This window comes from Thermobia domestica, chromosome 5 (genome assembly GCF_964235325.1).
Source record: "Thermobia domestica chromosome 5, izTheDome1.hap1.1, whole genome shotgun sequence".
Lineage (NCBI taxonomy): Eukaryota > Metazoa > Arthropoda > Insecta > Zygentoma > Lepismatidae > Thermobia > Thermobia domestica.
Window position 1 is genome coordinate 163,912,398 of NC_137458.1, and position 25,175 is coordinate 163,937,572.

A 25,175-nucleotide genomic window follows, 5' to 3' on the forward strand; every position below is an offset into this window, starting at 1 on the left:
GTGATGCAAGCTTTCCTTAAGTTCTAATGTTGCCTAGTGAAAATGTCTTAAAATATGCACTGAGCTTTCTACAGTGTATTCTCACGAAAGATTTGCATCTTCATGCTTGCAAAGATTAGTTGACTCAAGAACTGAAGCATACTGACCACACACACAACAGAGTTCGTTCGTTGAATGAATCCTGGAACAACAGCAAGTGGGTACTGATTTTTCGGAAAAAAAAATTATCTTAAGCGATGAGCTAATTTTCTGGGCTGGATCTTGATGGTTTTTTAATCGACAAAATTGTCGCATTTGAGATTTAAAAAACACACGAGTGATAGTTAAGAAACAATGCATTCGCAACGTGTCACTGTTTGGTGCGGGTTTTGGGCTGGAGATACCATCGGACCATTCGTCATCGAAAATGAGGCTAGACAAGCAATAACAGTTAATGGTGCTCGCTATTACGACATGATAAACTTTTTTTTGTACAAACTGTATAGAAATAATTTGCTATTGTCAGTTTAGCATACCAATTGAACCATTTTTAGGAAATATATTGAAAATATGCGAGAAATTTATTCACAAGAAGGTAATTACATGTGCAGCTGCCAATGCCATGTTGGGATTTGGATCAGCAATGTCATGGACAAACGAAGGGAGAAATTAGACGACTTAATATTGGAAAACAATCTTGGAATTATCTATGTTCCTACTGTTTTCTTTCTTTCTTCATATTTCCCAGCACTTTTAAACAAGGTTATTTTTTATCACTATGTCCCACATTACTACACACAGAACCCTGTGGACAACTTTTTATATTTCTTATTTCTATGTTTTTGTCTGGTAATTGTAGTTTTAATTCCCAATCTAAATAGTAGTTTTTCATTGTTTCGAATAAGGAGTTATTAATGTTAATACTTTTTTGGCTTTTGTTTTTGTATTTTGTTATATATTTTTATACAATAAAAGACAAATTGTGACTAAAGCATAAATTAACTAATAAATAACAGCGTTACAGTTTCGACAAATTAACTTTGCCTTCATCAGACACATCAGGAATTTATCTTTTATTGTATATAAGAAGTCCCAAAGCTAAACCGAATAGTATTCAGATATATTTTTAATTTGGATGATGGAGAGAATTTTAGTTTGTAAAAAAATAAAAGCAATTTAAAAAAAGGAAAAAAGATAACATGCTGCAGAAGTCCAGTTAAAGGAGACTAAATTGAAAGAAGAGAAGAGAGAAATCGGAAGAGTGTAGAGAGAGAAAAAGAGGATAAGAAGTAGAGAAGCGACTGTTATATTAATTCTGCAAATACAGGCAAAGGCAGGGGAAGTGGAGGCTCTAAAATTATTATTTTTTTTTTTAATACTGGATTAGGCTAAATCTATTAAATAGAAAATAAAAGGAGGTAGAACATCAAACTGATCCATCACGGCTATCACCAATCGATATTTTTTGTTGGGTACTACTGTACACTCCACATCAAAAAATTGCGACAGCTAACGACGCTATTTGACGCTATCTAATGTGGCAACTAGAATCCAACTTATACAAAATAAAATAAAACATATTTACAGACTGTTAAGAGTAGCACTCATGTAACAAGCAAGTAGCACGGACTTTTATAGATTTCGTTACGTCTATGAATAAAATACAAATAGGTAATACAGTCAATGGACATTTATTATTACTATTATTAATCATAATGATAAAATACGGTTTTGACAAAACAGTATTGCAACTAACAATAAACTAAAATATTTATTGCTATCAATTGAGATCAAATAACACAGCATCATATTGTGGTAATAAAAACCAGTTATTATATTAAATAAACTGCAGACAATTTCTTTTTTTGTCTCATAATAGAACACTTTTTTCTTCAAAATTAAGTGCTATTGCATTTTAGGCATGTTTGGGCTGTCAACTACGCTTTGCTCTGAAATTAAGTCAAACTTTTAGTTATTTTGTTCCAACACCCATTTAATTTTATAAGAAAATATGTCGATACGCTCTGTTATGAGTTTAAATAACATAACTCTTTAAGTGCGAATTGCGTCTTATGCCTAACATTTTACTAAAAATAACAATTCATTCAATATTACAATAATAATAGTTAAAAAAAAGAAAACAACAACAGTGATTTTATCTTTCTGGTATTCGTTAAAGAAAATCAAACAATTATTCTTTTTTAGCCTACAGAAACTGTTGTTAATCCTTTGATTCTACACTTTGGATAAAACTATGTCAAGGGAACTAATTACAGACTACAACTGAAAGCAGAACGAACTACCTCTTGAGAAGCAAGTAATTTTATAAATAATAGATTAAACTAGAAAATATGAAGCTTGTTGACTAGCATAAAACTCAATATTACAAAATAATAATAATACTGTCGAACTTATGCTTTTAGTTACAAATGCTACTATAAATCTCATTAACATTTTAAAACAAATATGATAAAAATTGCACTGAAGAAACATTCATTTAGCAAAGAAACTCTTCATCCAATACAATGCGTATATTATAACATGTCATCCAGAATTATTTATATGCAGAATACATGTCAGAATACAATTTAAAAACTGATCAAAATACACTCCCTTCATATACCGTTATAATATAATTAAAACTTTTAAAGTATGAATATAAGAACTCGAGGTGATATTTTACCTACTGTTAGTAAACACAAATACAGGTGTCATTAAGATTTTTTGAGTTGTAAGGTGTGTTTAGCTTTTGAGTTTATTGTCTAGATTACAATTTCACAAAAATTAATGAATTAACGTTTGGAAAACGATACTCACCAAATATTGTGAAACAGAAACACTAAAACAACAGTAGAAATTGTTTGTATATATTATCGTTGTTACTTCTAACATGCCACGTATAGCTTTAATTTTACAGTAAATACTTATGATTTTTTAAAATTAATTGTACATTAAAATTTTAAGTGTAGAACGTTTTATAAAGGTAAGTTGCACAATGAATTAAATTTAGAGGCTTATTCTTGAGGTATTATAAGATTAAAAAAAAAGGTTTCTGAAACACTGAAGTGTTCTATTGAAAATAAACTCTTTGAAAATGTTCTATTCAAGTCTTGACAATTAGCCCAAAGAGCATGATACTTTACAAAAATGTCTCTGGAAACTTAACTATATGTAATCTATCCTGAAATGATACGGATTAGAGATACAGAATTATAATGTAAATGCATAACTTGTTCTTGGTGAGCGTGTCTTGAGTAGTTCAGTCTTCAAAGAAAGCCCCTTATTAAATTTAAATTATGTAAGCAACCAAAATAATAATTATTATTATATTCTATAATAATAAATTTAACTGTTTCTCATTTCGTATATTATACTGAACATTTAAAAACGGAGTAACTCTCGATTTTTTATGGAATTCATAACTTACAATTCCGAAGTATACTTGTACAATATCGTTGCCAATGCTGGAAGCCCAAAACTCACACAAGTTTAAACTGTATTTAATAACCATGTCTGACTGCCTGTAGGTGATATGAATACAAAACTACAGCACTGATTTGGTTCTTTTACTAGATCAGTAAAAGAGAAACGCAAGTTTTAAAGCATTATCAAAAACTAGTAGTACGTGCTCACTTTCTAGACTCTCCTCTTGGTGTTGTTCATTAATAACATCTCGGAATTTCTATACAACGTAATTAAAGGAAATCCATAGACATTTTTATGAGTACGGAAAGAACCATGAATCTGATCCAGAACTACAGAATCTCAGTCAGCGAAATTTAGTTAATTGAGATTGCTAAAACATTATTCTGTAATATTGCAGATAACTACGAAATTTTACATAATCTACTACTATTAATCCATTATGTAAGTCACAACTAAATATAATATTAAGTTTTCACTATATAACAAGTAAAAATAGGATAAACACTACAAAAATAAATAAGTAAATAAATAAATAAAATAAAAAATTATATTTGTAATTAATGCTTAACAACAACAACAAAAAATATTTACATAATATTTTGTCATGACAATTTTAAAACTATAAGTTTACGTTTCTCTTAAATCTGGAGATTAAGTCCTATGGCAGGCAAATTCCTACTTGTGTAATGAGGTCTGTCAATAAACATTCTATATCGTAATGTTGATAAGGTTCTTTCACTAATGTAATGACAATCGTTCACTAACAATGATTGTAGCTTGTGGCAATATTCTCCAACCATTCTGTAAAAGAGACACAAATGAACATATAAACAGCAAAACATGCAAAATGATAACAATACTATTTTAAAAGCTACAACTGTTAAACTATTAAAGACAATTAAGTGAGAAACCTTAAAGATACGATAAAAATTCGGAAGACTGCTGTAATCTGGTACCAGCAAGTATCCTGCAGAAATATAAACTGATGGCGCAGCAGTAGCTAATGTAAAGATTACCGAGTTGAAACATGAACCAAGAAGGAACAGTACTTTCGTGTTTTGACAAATTAAAGAGTAAAACTTACTAACTCGTCGACAAATGGAGGTTCAGTATAGTTATATATATATATAAGATTAAGAAGTTCTGAAAAGCAGTGTTAGTTGTGCATCAAATAAGGACACCAAAAACTATTGTAACAGTTAAACTAACCGTACAGAGATACAACTACGAGGGATGTACATGTAACATCTCGCTAAACAGACTACGGTGTTACCTAGCTACAAATGATATTTTCACAGTAGATCAACATGGATCAATTAGAAGAAAATTCATGCTTACTGCTCTAAACGAATTCATCAAGATCTGAAGGATAATAATTATTATTATTAACATCAACATTCTTAAACTATTATCTGAATGTAGTTCATTCTAGGTTTGGAATTCGTCGCTTTAAATGAAAGTAAAATCTGATCAAAGCAAATCACTCATAATAAATGATATTGTTACAGTTTCGGCAGTGTATTATCGCCGTTATCAGTTAATGTGTCTGATAACAATAACACTATTTATTATTTATTATGAGTAACTTGCTTTGGTCAGATTTTACTTTTATTTAAACTACTGTAAAAACAGTAACATCTTATGTTTAAAAGGTTTCGTATATCTACTTTCTAGAATTCAATATTTCAAACAAGATAGAAATGTATTTGCCGTTCTTCTTTAATTTGAATGATTCAGACTCCGAGAAGAAACGCAGATATCCACTGTACTCCATTCGAACCGAGGCTCTTATTCAGGTATATTAGACAGATGCGCATGACAAGAATCTGTAAGTTTAGTGGCATGGCTGTTACTGACAGCTAACACATGTCATAATAATAGTGTGGTCAGAATAGGTGAGGACAGGAAATAAATCTGATAGTTTAAAAAAAAAGAGCTCCTGTTAGTGTTGTTCCTCTCCTCTCTGAATTTAATTATCGCACTACTCTTAATATGAAAGATTTCTTCCTTCGCTCATATTTTCTTGCAGTCCATGAAGGCCTTTCATGATACCAAAATAATAATTACTTCTAACCACTACGAAACATTGACTTTTGAATATGTGATTATAAGTAAACCTGCAAAGTTAAAGCGGACAAATATGAATGTCCACGGTAAGCATCACTACTAGATATACACATTGTACAGTCAGCGATGAAAGTTCTTTCTGTTTGGTAAAATTTATTTTGGGAATAACGGTGGTATGGCTGGAACGTACAGAAAATTACATTCTTTTTCATTTACTGAAAACTGTAATTATATATCCTTTCATTTTGAAGTTGTTTACGAAACTAATTTCATCAAACGGAAAGAACTTTTGTCGCTAATTGTACATGATTTTGAAAAGTGTAAACACCATTGTATGAAAAGTGCATACACTATTTTCTACTTCAAAAGAAATAACGTTTCAACATTTTACTCCGTTCAAACTTAATTCGTACAAAATTTGCGTATTTTCAAGCTTTCTCTTCTCCTTTGAACTTCTGGTCACAGAGGATCAAAATAAAAGTGAAAGCAATAACGAAACCTAAGATACAAAAGAAAAGGATGAACTCTCTGAGAAGAGAAGAGAACAAACATCTTGTTCTTTGTAATTACTTAAGTTCCAGTCGCCAGACGACTATGTGGCTTACTCGAAAATAAATAGCTTAGGCTATATGTTGCTTTGTTTGGCAAGCGAAGGTTGCCAGCACATGTTGGTGTTTTCACTGTGTCATTAGCCACTGTACAAGTAATTCTAAATAATAGATGCACTCTTGTAAATTGGAAATCACTGAACGGATTGAGATGAAATCTGCGCTACGGCTATTGAGGGTTTGTAAAATGAAATGAAATGAAATGAAATTTTTGAGTTTTACGTCCCACGGTTATGCCGGTTAGGCTAAAGGAGACGGTGACGATGAGAAATGAATGAAATGGTGGAATGAAGAAAGTGGAAGAAAAGGGGGACCCGGAGGAAACCCACGCACACGGTGTTTGTCCACCACAAAGTTCACTTGGCGGAAGCTGGGATTGAACCTTGGACCCCATGCACCAGAGGTGAAAGCTCTACCACTGAGCCACTGCGGCCATTATTGAGGGTTTGGGACTCTACCCAAAAAGGTATATGATCATCATTGCGACCATCTTCATCAATGTTGCATGTATAGATAAAAATTCGCTTAGTTCAAGTGCTAGAGAAATATAAAACTGTGTAGTTTTGCTATCGTGTTGGCTACTGTATAACGCAACAAAATATGTGACGGTTACATTCAGGTCATTAGCAAAATTATTATGATTCTATCGACACTTGTTCGTCAAATCTGTGAAGCAATCTACTTCTACGTGAGAATACAGAATGCACAAAGCTGCATGTGCATTAACGTGAAAAAACATTAATCTTAGTTTCGTCGCAATTAATTAAAAATTAATACATAATATCAAAACATTCTCTCTGTAATATTCTAGTACTACTTATGAAATCACATTTAGATAAATCGTTTCATACAAGTATTACCTATTGTCAAGAAATAGGTTTTCAAACTAACTAAAATTTATGCTTAAGAATAAAATGCACTATGGCAACAGTAGTAAATAGTGTTAGAATCTTATCAGGGGAAACTGTAATATTATTTACTCAATTTTCCAACATATATATATATATATATATATATATATATACACATGACAATGCATTTCAACATGACGCCTATAAAGACGGTTCAGTTTTTTTCGTTTTCTTTTTCTTTTTTCTTTTTTTTTTGTTCTTCAATTTTTCTTTTCTTTCCTTTAACTTTTTCCATCCCTACCTAAAGAAGCATTTTAGTGAAAGTGCTTCTTGGTATGCTTTCAGGATGTGTGATAATGTTTTCTGTTTTCTGGTAAGTAATCTTCTTACATATACAGCTGAATGTTTGTTTCGTATACAAATTCACACTGTTGAACAGATTGAAATGAATTTTGAACACAGTATCTACCTCGAGCCGGTTTTCTTTATCACGTCACTTGTTTACAATGCTTATCCTCAGGGAAGGGATGTTCAAAATTTATACCAAAAACCTCAGGAGTACGTCAGGAGACTCTCAAGTCAGCGTGAGATGAAACTCAGTATGCACACTTCACATTATAAAAATAATTGGACACGTGTCCCAGCGTTTTTGAAAATTCTACTTCTAAGGGCGGAACGGGGGATTACATGGTATACATTTTCTATAATATTGTTTGTATGTTTCTCTGCTACACAAATTCATACTGCTGAACCGTATCTACATCGAACCGGTTTTCTGGGTTCATAATTTACACCAAAAATAGAGTCTGTCACCCACGAGCCCCTCAAGTTAGGGAACTCGGATCTCGGTATATAAACTCCTCATTAGAAATAAGTTAACACGTATTCCAGTGCTTTTTAAAATATCGCTTCTACGGAGGAATGATAGGGTGGTGATGGCAAGTAGGTAGGTATACACCCCTGAATTGATCAAGTATAACATTCTAGCTTATAGGTTTATTTGCTTCGGCTGTTCCGAGCTTAAGATATAAGTAAAAAGACATTAAGAACAAATAATAAAGAAACTAAGTCTACCTGATGGATAACAATAAGAAATGATATAAAAAACAATGAATTGATCAGTACGGGACTGTGTACCTACTTTTGGGCCACCCTGTATATAGCTAACAAACATTATATATATATATATATATATATATATATATATATATATATATATATATATATATATATATATATATGTGTGTGTGTGTGTGTGTGTGTGTGTTCTAGGTATAATGTTTGTCAGCTATACAAATCTACACCGTTGAACCGTTTAAAATCAATTTTGGAACAGTTCTCTACCTCAAACTGGGTTTTTATCATTCAGTTTGGTTAAAATACATTTCCTTAGAAGTGGAAGGGGGTTCAAATTTATACCAAAAAATCAGTATTGGGACAGCTGTGTGAAAGACCAAACTTCTTGTAATTATCTTACTTAACTAACGCCGAGTACTTCACCAGCTAATTCAGGAGTAAGACTAGTGAACATCCATAATAATTACCTACCTACTTAAGGATTGATCATTATAGATACATCTCTTTTTTTTCTTTCGCATGTTAGCTGCAATCAACAAAATCCTGATAAAGTAGGGATCTTATTACATATTAGCCTTCAGTATGTCTATGTGCATTACAATGAATACTCACTCACCTAATCCCATCATCAGTGATTCTCCAGCATCCTCTCAAGTTCAAATGCTCTAAATTTCGACAATGAGCAGCAATCGAGAACAATGTGGTATCAGTCAACGAATAGATATTTGACACACACAAAACTCGCAGCCTGTAAAAACAAACAAATAAATAAATTAACTAATTAATTAAATAAAAATAAATAAATAAATTGCTTTCAGCAAGATATTCACAAAAATGAAAGGCAGTACTCAAAATTACTCATTCGCAAACAAATATATCAGCAAATTAGACATATACTGTAGTGAGGCAAATAGTCTTTATTCTATATCACGACCCATATGCAAGTTTCAAGATAACCTCTGCAAATTATGAGCTTCCCAAATTACGAAGAAAGAAGGAATATATGAAGAAATTTTGAAATGAAATGAAATATATAGTTTTACGTCGTATAGTTAGGCTGAAGAAGACGGATATTTAATGGAAGTGAACCCCTCCCATCAGAGATTAGCGCTCTATCACTGAGTCACCGTGCTTCCTTGTATGTTAGGAAAAATCTTTACCAAATCTTTTTATACGAGATACAAGCAATACAATAAAAAACTAAATGTAACAAATCTGTTTGCTTACAGTTTGACGTCTCTTTTCGGATCGGGTCTATAGAAAACTGGAATCACACTATCGGAGACCAAGCTTCACGCATCCATACTAAAGATGTAACTGTCACAAACAAGTTACAACAACGGTATAAATACAAACTTATTGGCTCTCTTCTGTTATCGAAAAATATATTGATGATTTCAAAGTTGTTTCGCTTGTCATTTAGATAGAGATAATATACTATGAAAATCTACAAATTTCTACTAGCGCTTTCTACCTAGGTATTAAATCGTCAAAACTTTTAATTTTTAGAGGAAAACGTTTCGTAAAACGTTTAATTAGTTAAGGATTTTCTTAGTTATATGTTAATAAGCGTTTAGTAAAAACATAAAAATACTTAGTTTATTCAATGTTTATAAACAAAGACGTTTAACACTTTTCGGATTAGAGTTTAATTTCTATCAATGAGAAAATCTGGAATTATCAACTTTAGAGGATTAAGACTGAACTAAACGTCAGTCTGACAATTCAAAGTGAATTGTTTAACAATTGCAATGATAAAGATTTTCTTATGCTTTTGTCTTTTCTAAAATTGTCACTTACACACTGGCGATTATGAACCTGGTCATCATCACTTTTGTGTTCTTGGCAGTACTGAGAGTCAATAACAACATTAGCACGATTAAATTAAATTATATATTTCTATTGTTTCAGATCGTCTGTGAAGATAAAACATGTATCTTCTCACCAATTACTTCGTACTTCATGCTTGCAGATTGCCAGCCCATCGCAGTGCTAAACATTCAGCCAGCAGCGACACATGCCAAGCAGTTCTCTCTTCGGCCATAAAATGTCAACTCGGATGTTGCGTGAGTGAACATTTTGTGCAACCAGGAATCAATTGGAATGCTCTAAATCTCTAAAAGTCCCAAGTTTCAGGTCTACATATTTCACTGTACAAATCTCTTCTCTCCTGGTCAAACTAAATTCACGCAAATGAATTATGAAAAAGAAGTGTTTAGCTACCAGTCTTCGTTCCTGTAATGTCTAAAGAAACTAGCAATAATGACATCTTCTGTTTAATGTATCTGGCATATAATTCTTACCTATTAAATTTCTGAACAAGTGGAACTATACTTGCATCTCCAAGTTCCCAGCACGAGGTGAGGTCTACTTCTTCCAAATTATTTTGGTGGAGAACAAAAGAATCAATACTCGCAACAGTGACCCAGTGACAATTTTGCAGCAACAATGTTTTCAGTTCCTGTAAGAGAAAAATACACAATAATCTCACATACATCCTCAGTATACATAACAAAATTAAAATAACAATAATAATTCTAAAAAATTGAAATCGTATGCAAGGAACATATTCTACTACCCAAGCACACACTAATGTTCCTTTGCTGGAGTTATTACTTCAATCGCTGCTCTATGATCTACAGATTAACAACAAAAATAGACGGTTTATGCGAAGAACGTTTTTAAAGTAAGGTCTGCTTGGTAATATCTAAATAACGGGCGAGCGTTCGTAATTTTGTGCATGCGCAATGTCTCCCGGCATCTTTTGAGTATAAATAGACCCATATTCAATAACATCAACAGCGTGTGTGTGTTTTTTTTTTTTTTTTTTTTTTTTTGTGTGTGTGTGTGTGTGTGATGGAAGAGCTCAAAAAGATAGAGCGGACCGTCGCCTGCAAAATAAGATCTCTATTTCCATTCCTGACAGCTAGAAATGTAGTAAGGGCAGCAATTCATTGCCAAATCTGTGCCTAGGTGAGACTGTTTAAGGAAAGGAGGAAGAACGTTAACCATGATCAGGCCAGCCGTCTGTAATCACTAACGTTCCTGTGCATGTGGTAGACGTCAAGATTCATGAAATCAGACGGTTCACCATTTTCATGCTATCACAGAATTTTCCGAAAGCTTCACGATCTCTACAAAATTGTGTCGGATGAATTGGCCTTTCAGATGGAAATCTTTTAAGACACGGGTCTGCAAAAACTTGTCTCCCGATACGACAAACATTTTATCATCAACGGAAATTAAAGTGAAGCGAAGTTGAAGGCATGTAGAATCTCCTAAAAATGTAATATACTCGAAATGCTTAATAGTTTTTAATTATTATGTAACGGACCTTACGTTGAAAATGTCCCTCGTTTAATAAGAATTTATAGGAAAAAACACTGAATTCATTTTGTGTACAAGTAACCCATACAAAGAATTACCAGTACAGATTACTTTACGCACACTATTTTTGATTAAGTGAGGTTACAGTGAAGTTAATGATCCTTAACTCAAGAATATATACGAAAAGATTAACTAACTCTATAGCCTATGAAGCCCGAAAGTTCAATGCCGCGTTCACAAAATCTCTCCATATTTTAATAAAATAAGATATTTCATAAATTAAACATAACTTTCTTACAAGGCTGTCTGTATTCTTTATTATAAATTAACGGGAAATGTAACAGTTTCGGAAGTATATCACTTCCTTCTTCAGACTACTATTTCAACTGAAATCATAGATAACATAACATAATTTGTTATCTCTACCAATCAAGAATCATCTTTTTCATTAAAATTCAAAATATATGCCCATTGTTGTGACAATTTTAAACTCTTAACAGAAATAATACATTGTTACCTAATCTTTATATTTCTTTTAATATATATTAACTAAATTAAATACTAATTAACTATCTAAATATAGAAATTTTTAACTAATATTGAATACTAAATTTTCTACCTGAATATTGATTACTAATTAACTACGTGAATATTGAAAAACATATAAATAAAATTTAACCCTATATTGTCCTTATATTCTACTTTTCTTCTTTCTTCTTTCTTCTCTGTTTTGAGTTTTCTGTTAAAGAGTTTAAAATTGTCACAACAATGGGCATATATTTTGAATTTTAATGAAAAAGATGATTCTTGATTGGTAGAGATAACAAATTATGTTATGTTATCTATGATTTCAGTTGAAATAGTAGTCTGAAGAAGGAAGTGACATACTTCCGAAACTGTTACATTTCTCGTTAATTTATAATAAAAATACAGACAGCCTTGTAAGAAAGTTATGTTTAATTTATGTTTAAGATGGACACAAGGCCTTTTAATATATATATATATATATATATATATATATATATATATATATAAAAGATATTTCATAAAATAAGAAGATATTTTCTCCTCAAAACTTAACCTGTTCTTCCTGAAGACGATCGCAGAGCACATCGAAGTGATAAGTACTCGTATAAAAATCCTTAAACTTAGCGTACCAATGTTATGACCTGTAAACTAAGGAAACAGATGATACATGCAGGCAAATAGAGATGGAAAAATTGGCGGAACGAGAGAATGGAAAAGAACTCTGGAGCTTACGCTACATATCTATTAATGATAGGCGCAACATTACTACTTTTTCATAGATATGGTGACACCTATTGAACATCATGTATGAATTAAAACGAACTTCTGAAGATCGCACTAGAAAAACTGTATACCTTATTTTTCCGTTAAATACACATTAATAATTTTAATTTACTAATAAACATTTGCCCTTACTTGGTACAGTACCACTAAGAATTTAAAGCTTGGAACTTATCATTATTTCTTCAAATTTTATGTATGTATTTATGCCTTAATTATAAACTAAGACTTCTATTTACTTTAGGTTGAGAGAGCAAAGGATATTTATTATGTATTTGTCCAGATCTTCGTATTAACGGTGTTCAGTATCGATGCCAGTTTTAATTACTTTAAGCCCATTAATTTACATGAAGAATTATTTTTTTCTACTTTCTTTGAAATGAACTGGAATTTTAATGACTAATTTTACGGATTTCTTATTCAAATCTAGTGAAATATTCTAATTTTCACAATGAATTGGCATCACATTTAAATTTATTATTACTTTAAGATTATACATAACAAAAATGAATTCTCACGAAGTAAAAAGGGACATTTAAATAGATTTCACGAAAAAATCAGTAAAATCAAACCGTTAAAATTTCAGTTTATTTGAAAGGAAACAGAAAAAAAAAAAAATCTCCACATAAGCCAACAGGCTAAAGGCAAAGATGGCGCAGGTATTCAACATGGTTAATGCTACGCTTAATTCCAGAAGTACAGTAAATTTACAAGCTTTTTTTTTTTTTTTTTTTTTAATTTAGATGTAATTTTGAGAGTTTGTAACTAAAAACTCTCTAGTGTTACCGCCATGAAGGACTATACTCAGGATTTAGATGTCTGGGCTTTCGGCAGCTATGGCCATGTCAGGTAGTCACGTATGTATGAGCGGTGACGTCCCTCGGCGAGCACACTATCCGAAGAAAGGATTGAGAAAGGAAGAAAGCGGCCTGAGACCTATATGTTAGGTATCACCCCGGCATATGCCTGGTGGGAATGAGGAAAACCCAGGTAAACCTCATTCAGGATAGCTGGCCTGAAAAAAGCTTTTTACACTTTTTCGACCGACTGTTCCCACCGGGAATTGAACCTGGGACCTTTCCTACCGAAGGACTATATTCAGTCACATAACTTTTAGTATCGTGGGGTCGCCTAATCAGAGTGAGAACTGTCGGAGGAATGAGTTAAATTTCCCACCTCAACCATATATTATTCTCCTCCAAAGCAGCTAAATCCAGTTTCCTGCCAAGTATGTTAATCCCCCCTCTCCCGAAGCCAAGTTTAGTGATAAAGAAAAATTGAGTATATTGTCTAATTACACAGGTTTACCGTCCTTCCATATAATTTCAATCTGCTAGCTGTATTCCTAAATAAAAGATATACACTATTACTTTTGGTTTCTAATTTTATACTCACAGCTACCACACATAAATATACTTTACTCTTGTTTTCACCATCGCACGTTTACCTACCTTATTGCCTTTAGTTGTTACTTGCAATCGTATTCTCAGACCCTTCAGTTCGTCGTTGGAGGCGAATTTCGGTAACGATATTATATTTAACAACGTGTAACGAAGTCATGTATGGATTATTGTTCAAACGTAGTTATTATTGCTTGTTTACTATTATTTTCAGATAATTATATCTGTGTGGGTGCTAGAGAGCACATTTTCTACTTTTTGAATTATTGCACCTTCAGAATTCGTATCTTGTTGGGCTTCATTTTATCCTCTCGTCACCCCTACCCCAAACATCAATAACCTAATTCGGACACTACGCCTATCATTTTAATGGTCTTAATTATTCTCTAACATTGTATCAGACTTGTTTGAGAAGTTTCCACATTCCTTCAGGTTGGATCTAGTTGCAGAATTGCTACCCCCCTTCCCCGTCCCACTGGTCTAGTAGCTAGTGTGTGCGCCTCTGGTGCACATAGTCCTTGGTTCAACTCCGGCGGGAGAGTACACAAATTTTAATTTTACAATCACTCGCTTTCTTAATCACCGTCTTCTTTAGCCTAAGAGGCATAACACCGGACGTTAAACTAAATTTTCATTTCATGTCATTTCGTTGTTAAATTCACGGAATGCCCGTATTTAAAAAAAAAAAAAAAAAAAAAAAAAAAAAAACTTCATACATGTGCAATTTCAATGAAAAGCTCACATATTATACGATGATACGTAAGACTTTTTTTTTAAAAAAAGTAATGCCATTGTAGAGTTTCCAATGAAGTTTATAAATAATATCATCTTTAGATTTAAGTCATTCCAGAATTATACGTACGTGCATATTATAATCACAAAAATACGAAACAGAATAAGAGGAAAATGATCTTACTTTACAATGTGAGACAAGAGGTTGCAGACATGAACTAGATAATCCTAAACAGCCATTCAGATTCACATACTCAAGATGAATATTATTTTGGAACACTGGGATTAAAATATCATCTGTTAACCATTTGCAGTAGCTCAAATTTAAGTGACGGATGTTAACACTGTTTACTGTCAATACCTAAAAGAAAAAAATAAATTATAATTACTTACACACTAAATACAAGTAAGCAAATGAAACTGCGAATCGTATCTGAAAAAGGTCGCTCAGAAATAAATGGCTAAAATATAAAATAACCACATTCAGTGCTCGCTGATTTTAAGTGTACCACAGCGGGGAACCATGAGTGATACCAGTTGAGGATCGCTCAGCAGATAGTCATTACGCCAGAAGTAAAAGTACAAGTGCTACAGAACGTGTTGCATTGATCTGTGAAACATGATCGGCCGGAGTGATTTACATGTAATTCTTCTGCGTGAGGTCAAACTAGACGTGATAGAAACTATCTTAATGTAATGAGGGGACGAAGCGTAGATTAAATTCCAAAATTGAATGTGCTATTGGTTTAAAAAATTTCGTTCCGGGTACCACGGATTCGAAGATGAGGCTGGCAGATGATGCACGTCAAGAATGGACATCAAATCTCTAATGGCATGTAGAGGCAGATTCGTTTACCACCTCCAGAGAACTTGTTCGACAGTTCAACGTCTCCGTTTTAATCCACTGCCGATTATTCACAGCACGTAAGGAAAGCGAAAAATAGATAACTGGATCTTGCAGGAATAAATTGAGGATCACAAACAGTAGCGAGCGGACATCCTATCAGATTGACATCAAAATGAATCTCACTCGATCGTATTGAGATATGTGTAAATAAATGGATCTTATATGATACTCCCCAAGAGAACAGGTGGGATCCCTGCCTTTAAAAACGATGTCACACACAACCAGCACTGGGTTCTTTTACTACAAGTTCTTTCCTCTTGTATTAAATTTCACAAGATATACAAGTTTACTTATATGTAAAATTACGAAGCACAAACACTAAACCAATAGCCATTTATCAATACTAGTGATGTTACCTCTAATCAATTCTAAGTTTATGACACAGTCATAAACATGGCGGACTTATGAATTTGTCGTTAGTATTACAAGAACAGTATCAGTGTAAAAGAGGTCCCTGGTGAAATTATTACCGCCGTCACATACTGTGAGAATATGATATGCACCAAAAGTTAACTAAAAAACAGTCAGGATCCATTGATCTTGAAAGATATTCATAAACATGCGTGAGAAAAATTACGAAAGAGAAGCTGAGCGACCTCAAATACAATATGACATTCCTGCATCTTTCATATTTCCCGGATAAAAAGATTAAACTACAATATATTTATGCATTTAAGTCACTTTCTTCAAGACAAGATGTTCAACGCCAGAGATGCTCCCGAAAGTGAGGCAAGAACTTAATTGCTACACGGAATACGTTTCTTCTGCAACGGGACAGAGTCCTGTAAATCAATGACAGAGATGTGCTGCTGTAAACAGACTATTTTGAATGAATAGTTATATTTTTCTCCCACTGCAAACCTCAGGTGTAGTATGTGGTAATAAAACAACATACAGCACCGCAGGAAAAACACTGACTTCACTGAATACTTTCAGCACATAACTGCGGTTTTCATCTTTATGGGTATATATATAAAATAGAAATTGTATTTTGTTAATGATTTTTGAATCTGTCGAACAATTCATATCCTTGGGGTCAATCAGTTATTAAACTATGACTACAAATGAACATGACTCTCGAAGATCTGTTTCTTCATATGTTGGACTTCTGATCTGATGGGCAATATGTCACTAAAAAGTCACAACCAGACACTGGCTAGTTTGTTTCTTGATAGCATGAAAGGTGTTGATTTTGCTAATGTCTACATCTTTGCCTTGTAAGTTAAAACAGGCGGAGCACATTTCAACCACAATATGAAGTTGTTACTTCTGACTGCACTCCTATACCTGTTGATTTCTTCTCAATTACAAAACTCTATTAATTCGATTCCCCTCTGTGGCTTAGTGGTAAATCGGTCATCTCTGGTGATTGGATCCCTAGTTCAATCCCAGGCCATATAAGCCTATGGTGGACAGTATAGTGTCCATAGGTTCTCTCAAATTCTAATTCTATCAATTTCTTTTACACACACGTTCACTAATCGTCTGTCTTCGTGGGACCTTAAATTAAAAATTTAAATTTCTTCAACTACCCTGTCCAAACAAAAACCAATTTCCGATTATATTCGATGATTTCTCAATCAGTAGCGTCATTTCAGATTTTTGCCAAGGAGGACGGCAAGATATCTACCGACATAAGAGTTTCACGATTTTCATTAATATATTAGTACACAATTTATTAAAAAAAAGTATGTGTTTCTCAAACTCAGAGATATTGCTCTCCTGCCGTCCCCAAATGACATTCCTGCTCTCACACTTCCTCGGTTGGTAATTTGTGAATAGTTCTTTTTGTTTATTTTTTCTAAGCTTCATGAATACTGCAATCCACGGATACCTTCTGCCTTAGGTAGACGTAGATATCCACTTCTGATTCCATATTTTTGATTTCTACCGCAAAGTTTCTTGAGCAGTAGTTGAACATCACTCTTATGCTTTACCATATTTGTCAACATTGTATTATGCAGTTCTATGTTGTTTGCAAAAAGAACAATGTAATCAGCAAATTATAGGTCAGACATTCTCTATTTATATTTATCCTTTGGATCGAAATGCAGAAACAACTATGTTTGTAAAAAGTTTTAGAGGAATAGTATCTCCCCGCTGCATTACCTTCTCTAGTCTTACAATCTTTGTATTAACAAACAGTTCATATTCACATTGTCCTGTTTATAGATAGACACCACATGATTTAAGAGCATTAGTAACTGCCATAGTCTTTATCGAATCGAACGCTTTTTCAATCAAAAATACAGCATTCGAGGTATACTTGTCTGACCTTTATATTAGTTCTCTCAATACATGGGTACGATATAATATGCTATACCCACTTCTAAATTTAACGTCTCATTTACGCTGAAGCGGGTTTATTATTTTTTTTTTTAAACTTTCGTAGACACTGTATAAATTCCAATATTATTATTATTGCGGAAAGCAACCAATGGCATTATGTTCTAGTAATAATGTCGTTCAAATACCCTTCTTTGCTTCGGTACGTAGAACGGATTTTGAAATCCAATTTTGTACGACTTCTGCAAATACACTGAACGGAAAACTCGCAATGGTGTTTTCAATATTCCCTTTCGCTTCACGAATTGTTCATCGCTTATTCTCGTAGACCTGAGATTTGAGGAAACCCCATGGAAAATAATCCAGTGGGAAGGAACACATGATCTGAGCAGTCAATTCTCATCAGAATTTGTAGACAGAACGCGTCCAAGGAACTTTTCGTCCAGTAAATATAGAGTCGGGTGATTTGTGTGGCAAGTTGCACCGCACAGAATGTTATTTGATCAATCCAGGAAGATTTAATTGAAGAAATGAAGTCCGTGAAAAAACGTGATTGTAAGACGTTTTGTATTTAGTATTTAGAAATACGTTCAAATGTCTGTTAAACACTGAATTTGATGGTAAAATATAAATTCGAATAATTTCTACACGTTTTTGAATTGTGTTTCTAGCCATGCTAATTTGCCACACACTACAGCACAGGTGCTACAATTTAATCTTACAAATCTAGTAAGTGTTGCCAGAACACGATTTCAAAGTTCTGACGCTCTCATTAGTAAACTCTTTACATTTAACACAACTCTTTTTAACTTCTTCTGGTGCCTTTTCTGGTTTCATATTCCTTATGGTATATGCAACTTCTTTTTAACAGTGCGGGGCTATCCCTATTTCTTCTTCATCTTTGCTTTCTTTCATTCATTTATTTTGTTTCAAATACACGTACTGAAAACTAAATGTTCGAATTGTGTAATGAACATCACTTATTTAAGGGTATGATTTGATGCATATTTATATAATTTGCAAGAAAATATAACAACTTACTGCGTCCAAATGCACTTCAATTGCACTACACTGTTTCAACAATCTCTGCTGCCTTCGTCAGTAGCTCTCAGAAATTCATTTTTTTTTTCGTCAATTTAAAAACAGAATACACCTCACAAAACTAAATAAAATTTTAAAAAAACGGAAAAATGGTAAGGTTTGGTTACTAACTAAACATTTAATAAACGATACAAGACATAATATATAGGAATACACTTAATTGAGCACACAGCAGCTTTTAAGTTTTTAACAACTATTAATGTTAATGCAGATCAAGAAGCTATGGAAGGGTTCTATATTAAAAACACTGAAATATACATATTGATGCGCAGATTGCTTAATAGGAATTTCAAGTAAATAATGAGCTGAAATGTTGAAATGTGTAACTTTTATTGTTTTTCAATAATGATCACAATTTTACAAAACTAGTTCTACATTATGCAAGTCGTTACAAAAAAGTTCTAGTGTAAAGTTTTGTGGTAGCAGATCGTTCAAAAGACGAGGTGTTGGAGTACAAGGAATTTACATCAACAAGAGGTTAAACTTCATCAATTTTTAATTGGCATACGAAATAAATGCAAAATTAAATTCTGAAATGAAAAAAGACTTTCATGTGTTTCCCAAAACTATCGACAAAGCCAACAGAGATTGCTTAAACAGCTTATTGCAAAGTTCATCTGGACGCATTAAGTTTTTTAACAGTATACATTAACACTGTTTTAAACAACACAACCGTATGATAAATACTTGCAAAATTCACATGTACAATGGATCGAGTTACTGATCGTCGAAAGCATATTACAGATATATACAAATTAAACTGAATATCGAATACAGTACATAATTTAACCTCGGTCAGCACAATGATTGAGTTTAAATAAACAACGAATTATGAACAAATATTGAAAGACGTACAACGTTCTGCCATTTGGCGGATCAATTTCAGAACTAGTGTATGTGCAGTAAATTCTACAAAAATCTTTTATCGTAATATCTCAAATTGATTGATCCTTTATCTGCATTAATGCGTTTTGCATAGAATGACTTTCGTCAATACTCAAATATTGTAGTAATATTACTTCAAAACTATTACATATTATTAATGTTGAATCAGACTGAAAATAATAATATTAGATAAAAATAAGATTACTACAAATCATTAAAAAATGGAAAAATATACTGAAGAACGTGATATATGTAAATAAGTAAATATATAAAATGAACTACAGTGAACCCACAGTTACGAACTTAATCCGTTCAGTAACGCTATTCGTGAACCGAAACATTCGTAAACTCAAATTTTTATACCATTGAAATTAATCTAAATACAATTAATCCGTTCTAGCCATAGAAACACGTCTATATGCTTTAAAAGAAAAAAAAAAAAGTTTTCGGTAGTGAAGAATATACCTAGGTAGAATAGAAATCCTTTCTAAAGACAAATACCTAACACTAAATTACACAGTATGAAGGCTAAACAAAACAAAAAGTACAAAAACAGAACAAAAAGTACTTTCTGATCACAGCACTGACAATGTTTATTGCAAACACGCAATAGCTTTACTGGGCACGTGGAATTGTAGGCAGACACGTGTGTGAGAATGTGTAGCCCGAAATATTGCTGTAAGACGAGCAAAAAATTGTTAGTAAACCGATCTGTTCACGAACTGAGGGTTTCGTAGCCCAAGGGTCCACTATATTTAAATAACCTGTTTAATGCAGTTTGCATGAAATAGATACTTACCTTAAATGCTAAGGGAGTAAACATTTTATACGGTGAAACATTAACGTGTTTCACGGTGGTAAAAAAGGCATCGACAAGCTGCCGACATTCTTGCGAAACACCTCGAAGGCTAAACCAGTCCTGAATGCTAAGAAGTGATAGCACATGTGGAAATAAGATATCTTCCCATGAAAGCACCAACAAATTCACATCGTAGACTGGTACTTCTTTTTCGGTCATCATCCTATAAATATAAAAAAAAAATCAGCCGAAATATGTGTATTTTCTTTTCTATGGAACTTCGATATTTTGTAAATTTCAAGAATGAAATGAGAGTGATAACGTATCGTCGTTGATACCACAACATGTCTGTGAACTTTTCAAGAGACGAAAAAAGAAAAAAAAAATGTTGCTGTAATAATCAGGATCTCAAGGCTTTTGTCATTCGCTGTACTGCCCGTCAATGGACTGGTGCTCTCTCTTGCTATTGGTGCGAAGCTGCTGGCGGTCATTTTGATACAAAATGATGAAAACCGGACAATATCATTTTTCTGCATCTGAAATATTGCAGTATCAATGACGATACGTCACAGCATACCGAGAATCCCTTAGATAAAAATTTGGTATAAGCTCACAGTATTGAAAACTATTAAAATAGCCTGCGGCTAACTGGGGAGTTCGCTCCCGGACCTCCACGTATGCTCGGCCTACGGTCTCGCATCTTATTCCGTTTTTCGCATGGCTAGAATACGTTTATTGCATTGTTCTTTAAGCAGAAAAATTTAAATCTCTTTTTCCCTTTAGAATATGCATTTCAAAGTGATATTATAAAGCCCTATGTCGGCCCAAGGGCTAGCTGTTTCAAAATTTATTTCAAATCTTCATCTGTTTTCCCGTGATGATAAGACTGACAACTTCGAAGTCATTTCTTTATATTTAAAAAAAATGGCAAGAACGGAATTTCTGGAAATGCTGAGGTGGAATTTCGGGAAATACTGTGACATATGCCCACTTGTTTTGAATAAGGAGTTTGTATATCAGTTTTATATTCCTAACATATCTTTAATCTTAAAGGATTTCGAGATATGGTTAGCTAATTATAACTGCAACCTCCACCCTTTTTTCTTCCCTTCTAAGGGAAACGTTAAAAAACGCTATAATACATCTCTAATTACACTGGCCGACAAGGGTTCGGTAACACGGATAAAAGTGGCTAATTTTAATCGTATTTTTTTTTGCGCTGAATTCAGATATGTAAGTAAAAAATTTTTAACTACGTACCGGTTTTCTGTTATTTTATCTTAAGAGGTTTAAAAGGAGTGACATTTGTGGCATATGGAGAATATTTTGCCTGCATGTTGACAATACTGAAAACATCCCATAACGCTTTGACCAGTAGTTTCGGCTGGTGCTGTGCTTCTGCTTAACAATGGAGAAATCTTCGGGCTGTGCTTGTGTTAATTCACCTGATATGTTATACTACGTGTGTGGACAATTTGTTGCTGAGTCTCAACACCGTTTAATGACAGAAACGTTCAAAACTGCATTTATTATTACTTTGGATGTCAAGTTGGTGATCAGGACAAAAGGTGCGCACCGCACGTAAGCTATATCACATGCTATATTAACTTAATTAGGTGGCTGGAAAGAAAGAATAAACATTTGTCGTTCGGTGTTCCAGCCATTTGCCGTGAAGCTACAAGTCATTTCATGGATTGCTACCTTTGTCTAACCAAAATTGAAGGTGTTTCTAAGAAAAATAAATAATATAAAATGAAATATCCAAAGGTTTCGTTAGCTCTGCGCCTGGTTTCGCATAGTGAACACTTACAAATTCTTACAGCACCTCGTGAATGGACAACGTTTACAACCGAAGAGGAGAATTCTGGCCACAGTGAAAGTGCTGAATGTTATGTGTGATCCTACTTATGACTCTGGGATGAACAGTGGGATAAACACTGTGCAACATCTCATTGAGCAACAGGAACTAAATGTTCTTGTTCAAGATCTCTGCCTGTCCAAAGAAACAGATGAACTTTTAGCGTCATGTTTGCAAGAATGAAATCTACTGGCTACAAACACTAAAGTGTTACATTTTAAGAAGAGAAATTAAATGTTGTTGTCGCACTTTAGCATGGAAAATTATGCTACTGTGATGGTATTAATGTCCGTATGAAAGATTTGGGACCCACATATGATCTAAATGAATAGCGTCTATTTATCGATTCCTCGAAGAACAGTTTGAAGCAGGGTTGGCAAAAACCATGGTTTTTATTTTAAAAAAAAAAAAAAAAAAAGTTTTTTTGGTTTAAACCACGTTTTTTGGTTTAAATAATTTGCTCTATGTATTTTTATCACATATGGATAGAAATAAGTTTGTTTCGCCTTGGTGTCATTGTGCAACAACCGGGTTACGCTGGAAGGGGACCCATAAGCTTAAAGAGGAATCCAAACCGTTACTCGCTTTCCGAAAGAAAATATCCTCCATTGGAACTCGAAACCGGGACTAATTGGCCACAAATGCGATAAGTCTGCCAACTCACTTACGAAGGACTCCTGATAAAAATACGTTGTACTAATCTTTACATACTTGTTAATATAATTATCAAGAGTCATTCCAGAAGGACAAAAAGATAAACAGTTGCACAAGTGAAACCATTATACAGAATTAACATGTAGAATTTCATAATACTGCAGAATACAGAAGAACTAATTTAGTTCAAGTTAGTTTACTACGACTTTTATTACTCCAAGTTAAAGAAATACAACGCCTTAATTTGCGTACCACTAAGAAACGTGAATAAAGATACGAATTATTTGAGTCCACTTTGGCTCTGACCCTTTTATACATAAATAGATATCAAAGATATTTCTGATTTCAATAAATGCCTCTCGTAAAGTTTGTATGACCCCCCTCCCCCAACAAAAGTATGGCATTTCGATGTATTTTATCAATAGTTAACATTATTAACACGAAACAATATTTGGAATTTCTTTGATTGCAATTGCATAACAAACTATAAAAAAAATCACAAAAGAAACATTCATAAACTTATAAAAAAAAAAGTGGCTTCTTAGTATAATCTCTTTGAGTAACGAATGGGGAATTTAGGTCTGAATATAATACGAATAATATACGGGAGTGAAACGTGATAACCCACAAATGTGTGTTCATCAAGATTTTACGAACACTTACACTTTTACAGACATTTTTCGTTTTTTTTGGTTTAAACCAACCAACCATGGTTTGAAGGCTGATCTATTATCAATGGGAACAAAAAAACCGTAGCACACTCTGTAGGTCTACAAGAATCTTATGAAAGTATGAAAAGAATTCCCACAAGCATAGAGTACGAAAAGCACAAATGGCAGATTTTAGTTATAGCATTGTTACTTGGTTTCCAAGGAGGATTCACAAAATACGGCTGCTTTATCTGCTTATGGGACAAAAGAGCAACAGAGAAGCACTACGAAATAAAATACTAGCAACAGAGGACAAAATTCAGTCCAGGAGAAACCAATATCAATTTGATGCAATTAATTCACCCTTTAATGCTAAAAGGAATTTTCGTTGGGCCTGAAATCCGGAAATTGTTTATCAATGCACATTTTAGAACCACACTTTCCACTAAGGAACTCGCTGCATTGAAATTTATGTCTGTGGTGAAAGGTGTTCTTGGAAAACATGAGGAGGACAACTAGCAGCTATTAGTGGAGAACCTTCTGGAAAATTAGAAAAAAATGGAGTGTCGAATGTCACTAAAAGAAAACCCATTGTCTCATTCACATCTGAACTTTATCCCAGAAAACTTAGGCAACGTCAGTGATGAGCAATTTCACCAAGACATTCGAGTGATGGAAGATTATTGTTGGCTTTTGAAGAAGGAAGAACTTACAACATACAGAAGTAAAACCTTAAGAAGGCTGCTAAAATACATTTGAACTGTTGCAGTCATTTCAGCAACTTTTCACTATGTTCCAACTATATTATACGTAAACTTCCTATGTTATACGTAAACTTATTATTTTATATGTAAACTTATAAAATTATAACTAAACTTAATATTTTGTGTTAGTGTTGAACTATGTTTATATATTTTACATATTCTAGATGTAGAGACCAAAGAAAACAACGTAAAATCATTAGGCCTACTCAATGGTCTCTGTAATAAGTCAATCTGTACATAAATTATATGGCAATAAGAAAAGTACAGATTACCATAACAAAAAAGTCTTACATGCCGAGTGTTTTCCTAGTTCATATCTGAAATCAATATCCCAAAATTAATATAAAACAGTTGAATATACCAAAATTAATATAAAACAGTACTTGCTTTCCATGTTATTGAAAACTGTTTAAAATTTGTTGGCCACTGTTATTTTAAATTAAAAACCTAAATGCCAATTTTGATGTCTAACTTTAAGGAATTTCGAGACATTGTC

The 25,175-nt window shown here is 33.1% G+C and overlaps 1 protein-coding gene across 2 annotated transcripts in view; it reads right to left on the reverse strand.

Moving 5' to 3' along the window:
• Positions 1-983: 983 nt before the first annotated feature.
• Positions 984-25,175, reverse strand: part of LOC145686234 (uncharacterized) — a 29,990-nt gene continuing 5,798 nt past the window's right edge. Inside the window, exons 1-6 of one of the 2 annotated variants that reach the window (XM_081759318.1) lie at positions 22,564-22,756; positions 20,754-20,976; positions 14,960-15,136; positions 10,312-10,469; positions 8,625-8,756; positions 984-4,206 (exon numbers count right to left, since the gene is read on the reverse strand). In XM_081759318.1, coding sequence (XP_081615444.1) covers positions 4,044-4,206; positions 8,625-8,756; positions 10,312-10,469; positions 14,960-15,136; positions 20,754-20,975 — 852 coding nt within the window. In that variant the 5' untranslated portion in view covers position 20,976; positions 22,564-22,756 and the 3' untranslated portion in view covers positions 984-4,043. Of the gene's footprint in view, positions 4,207-8,624; positions 8,757-10,311; positions 10,470-14,959; positions 15,137-20,753; positions 20,977-22,563; positions 22,757-25,175 lie in introns of those variants that run through there. The other variant, XM_081759316.1, reaches the window with a different exon arrangement.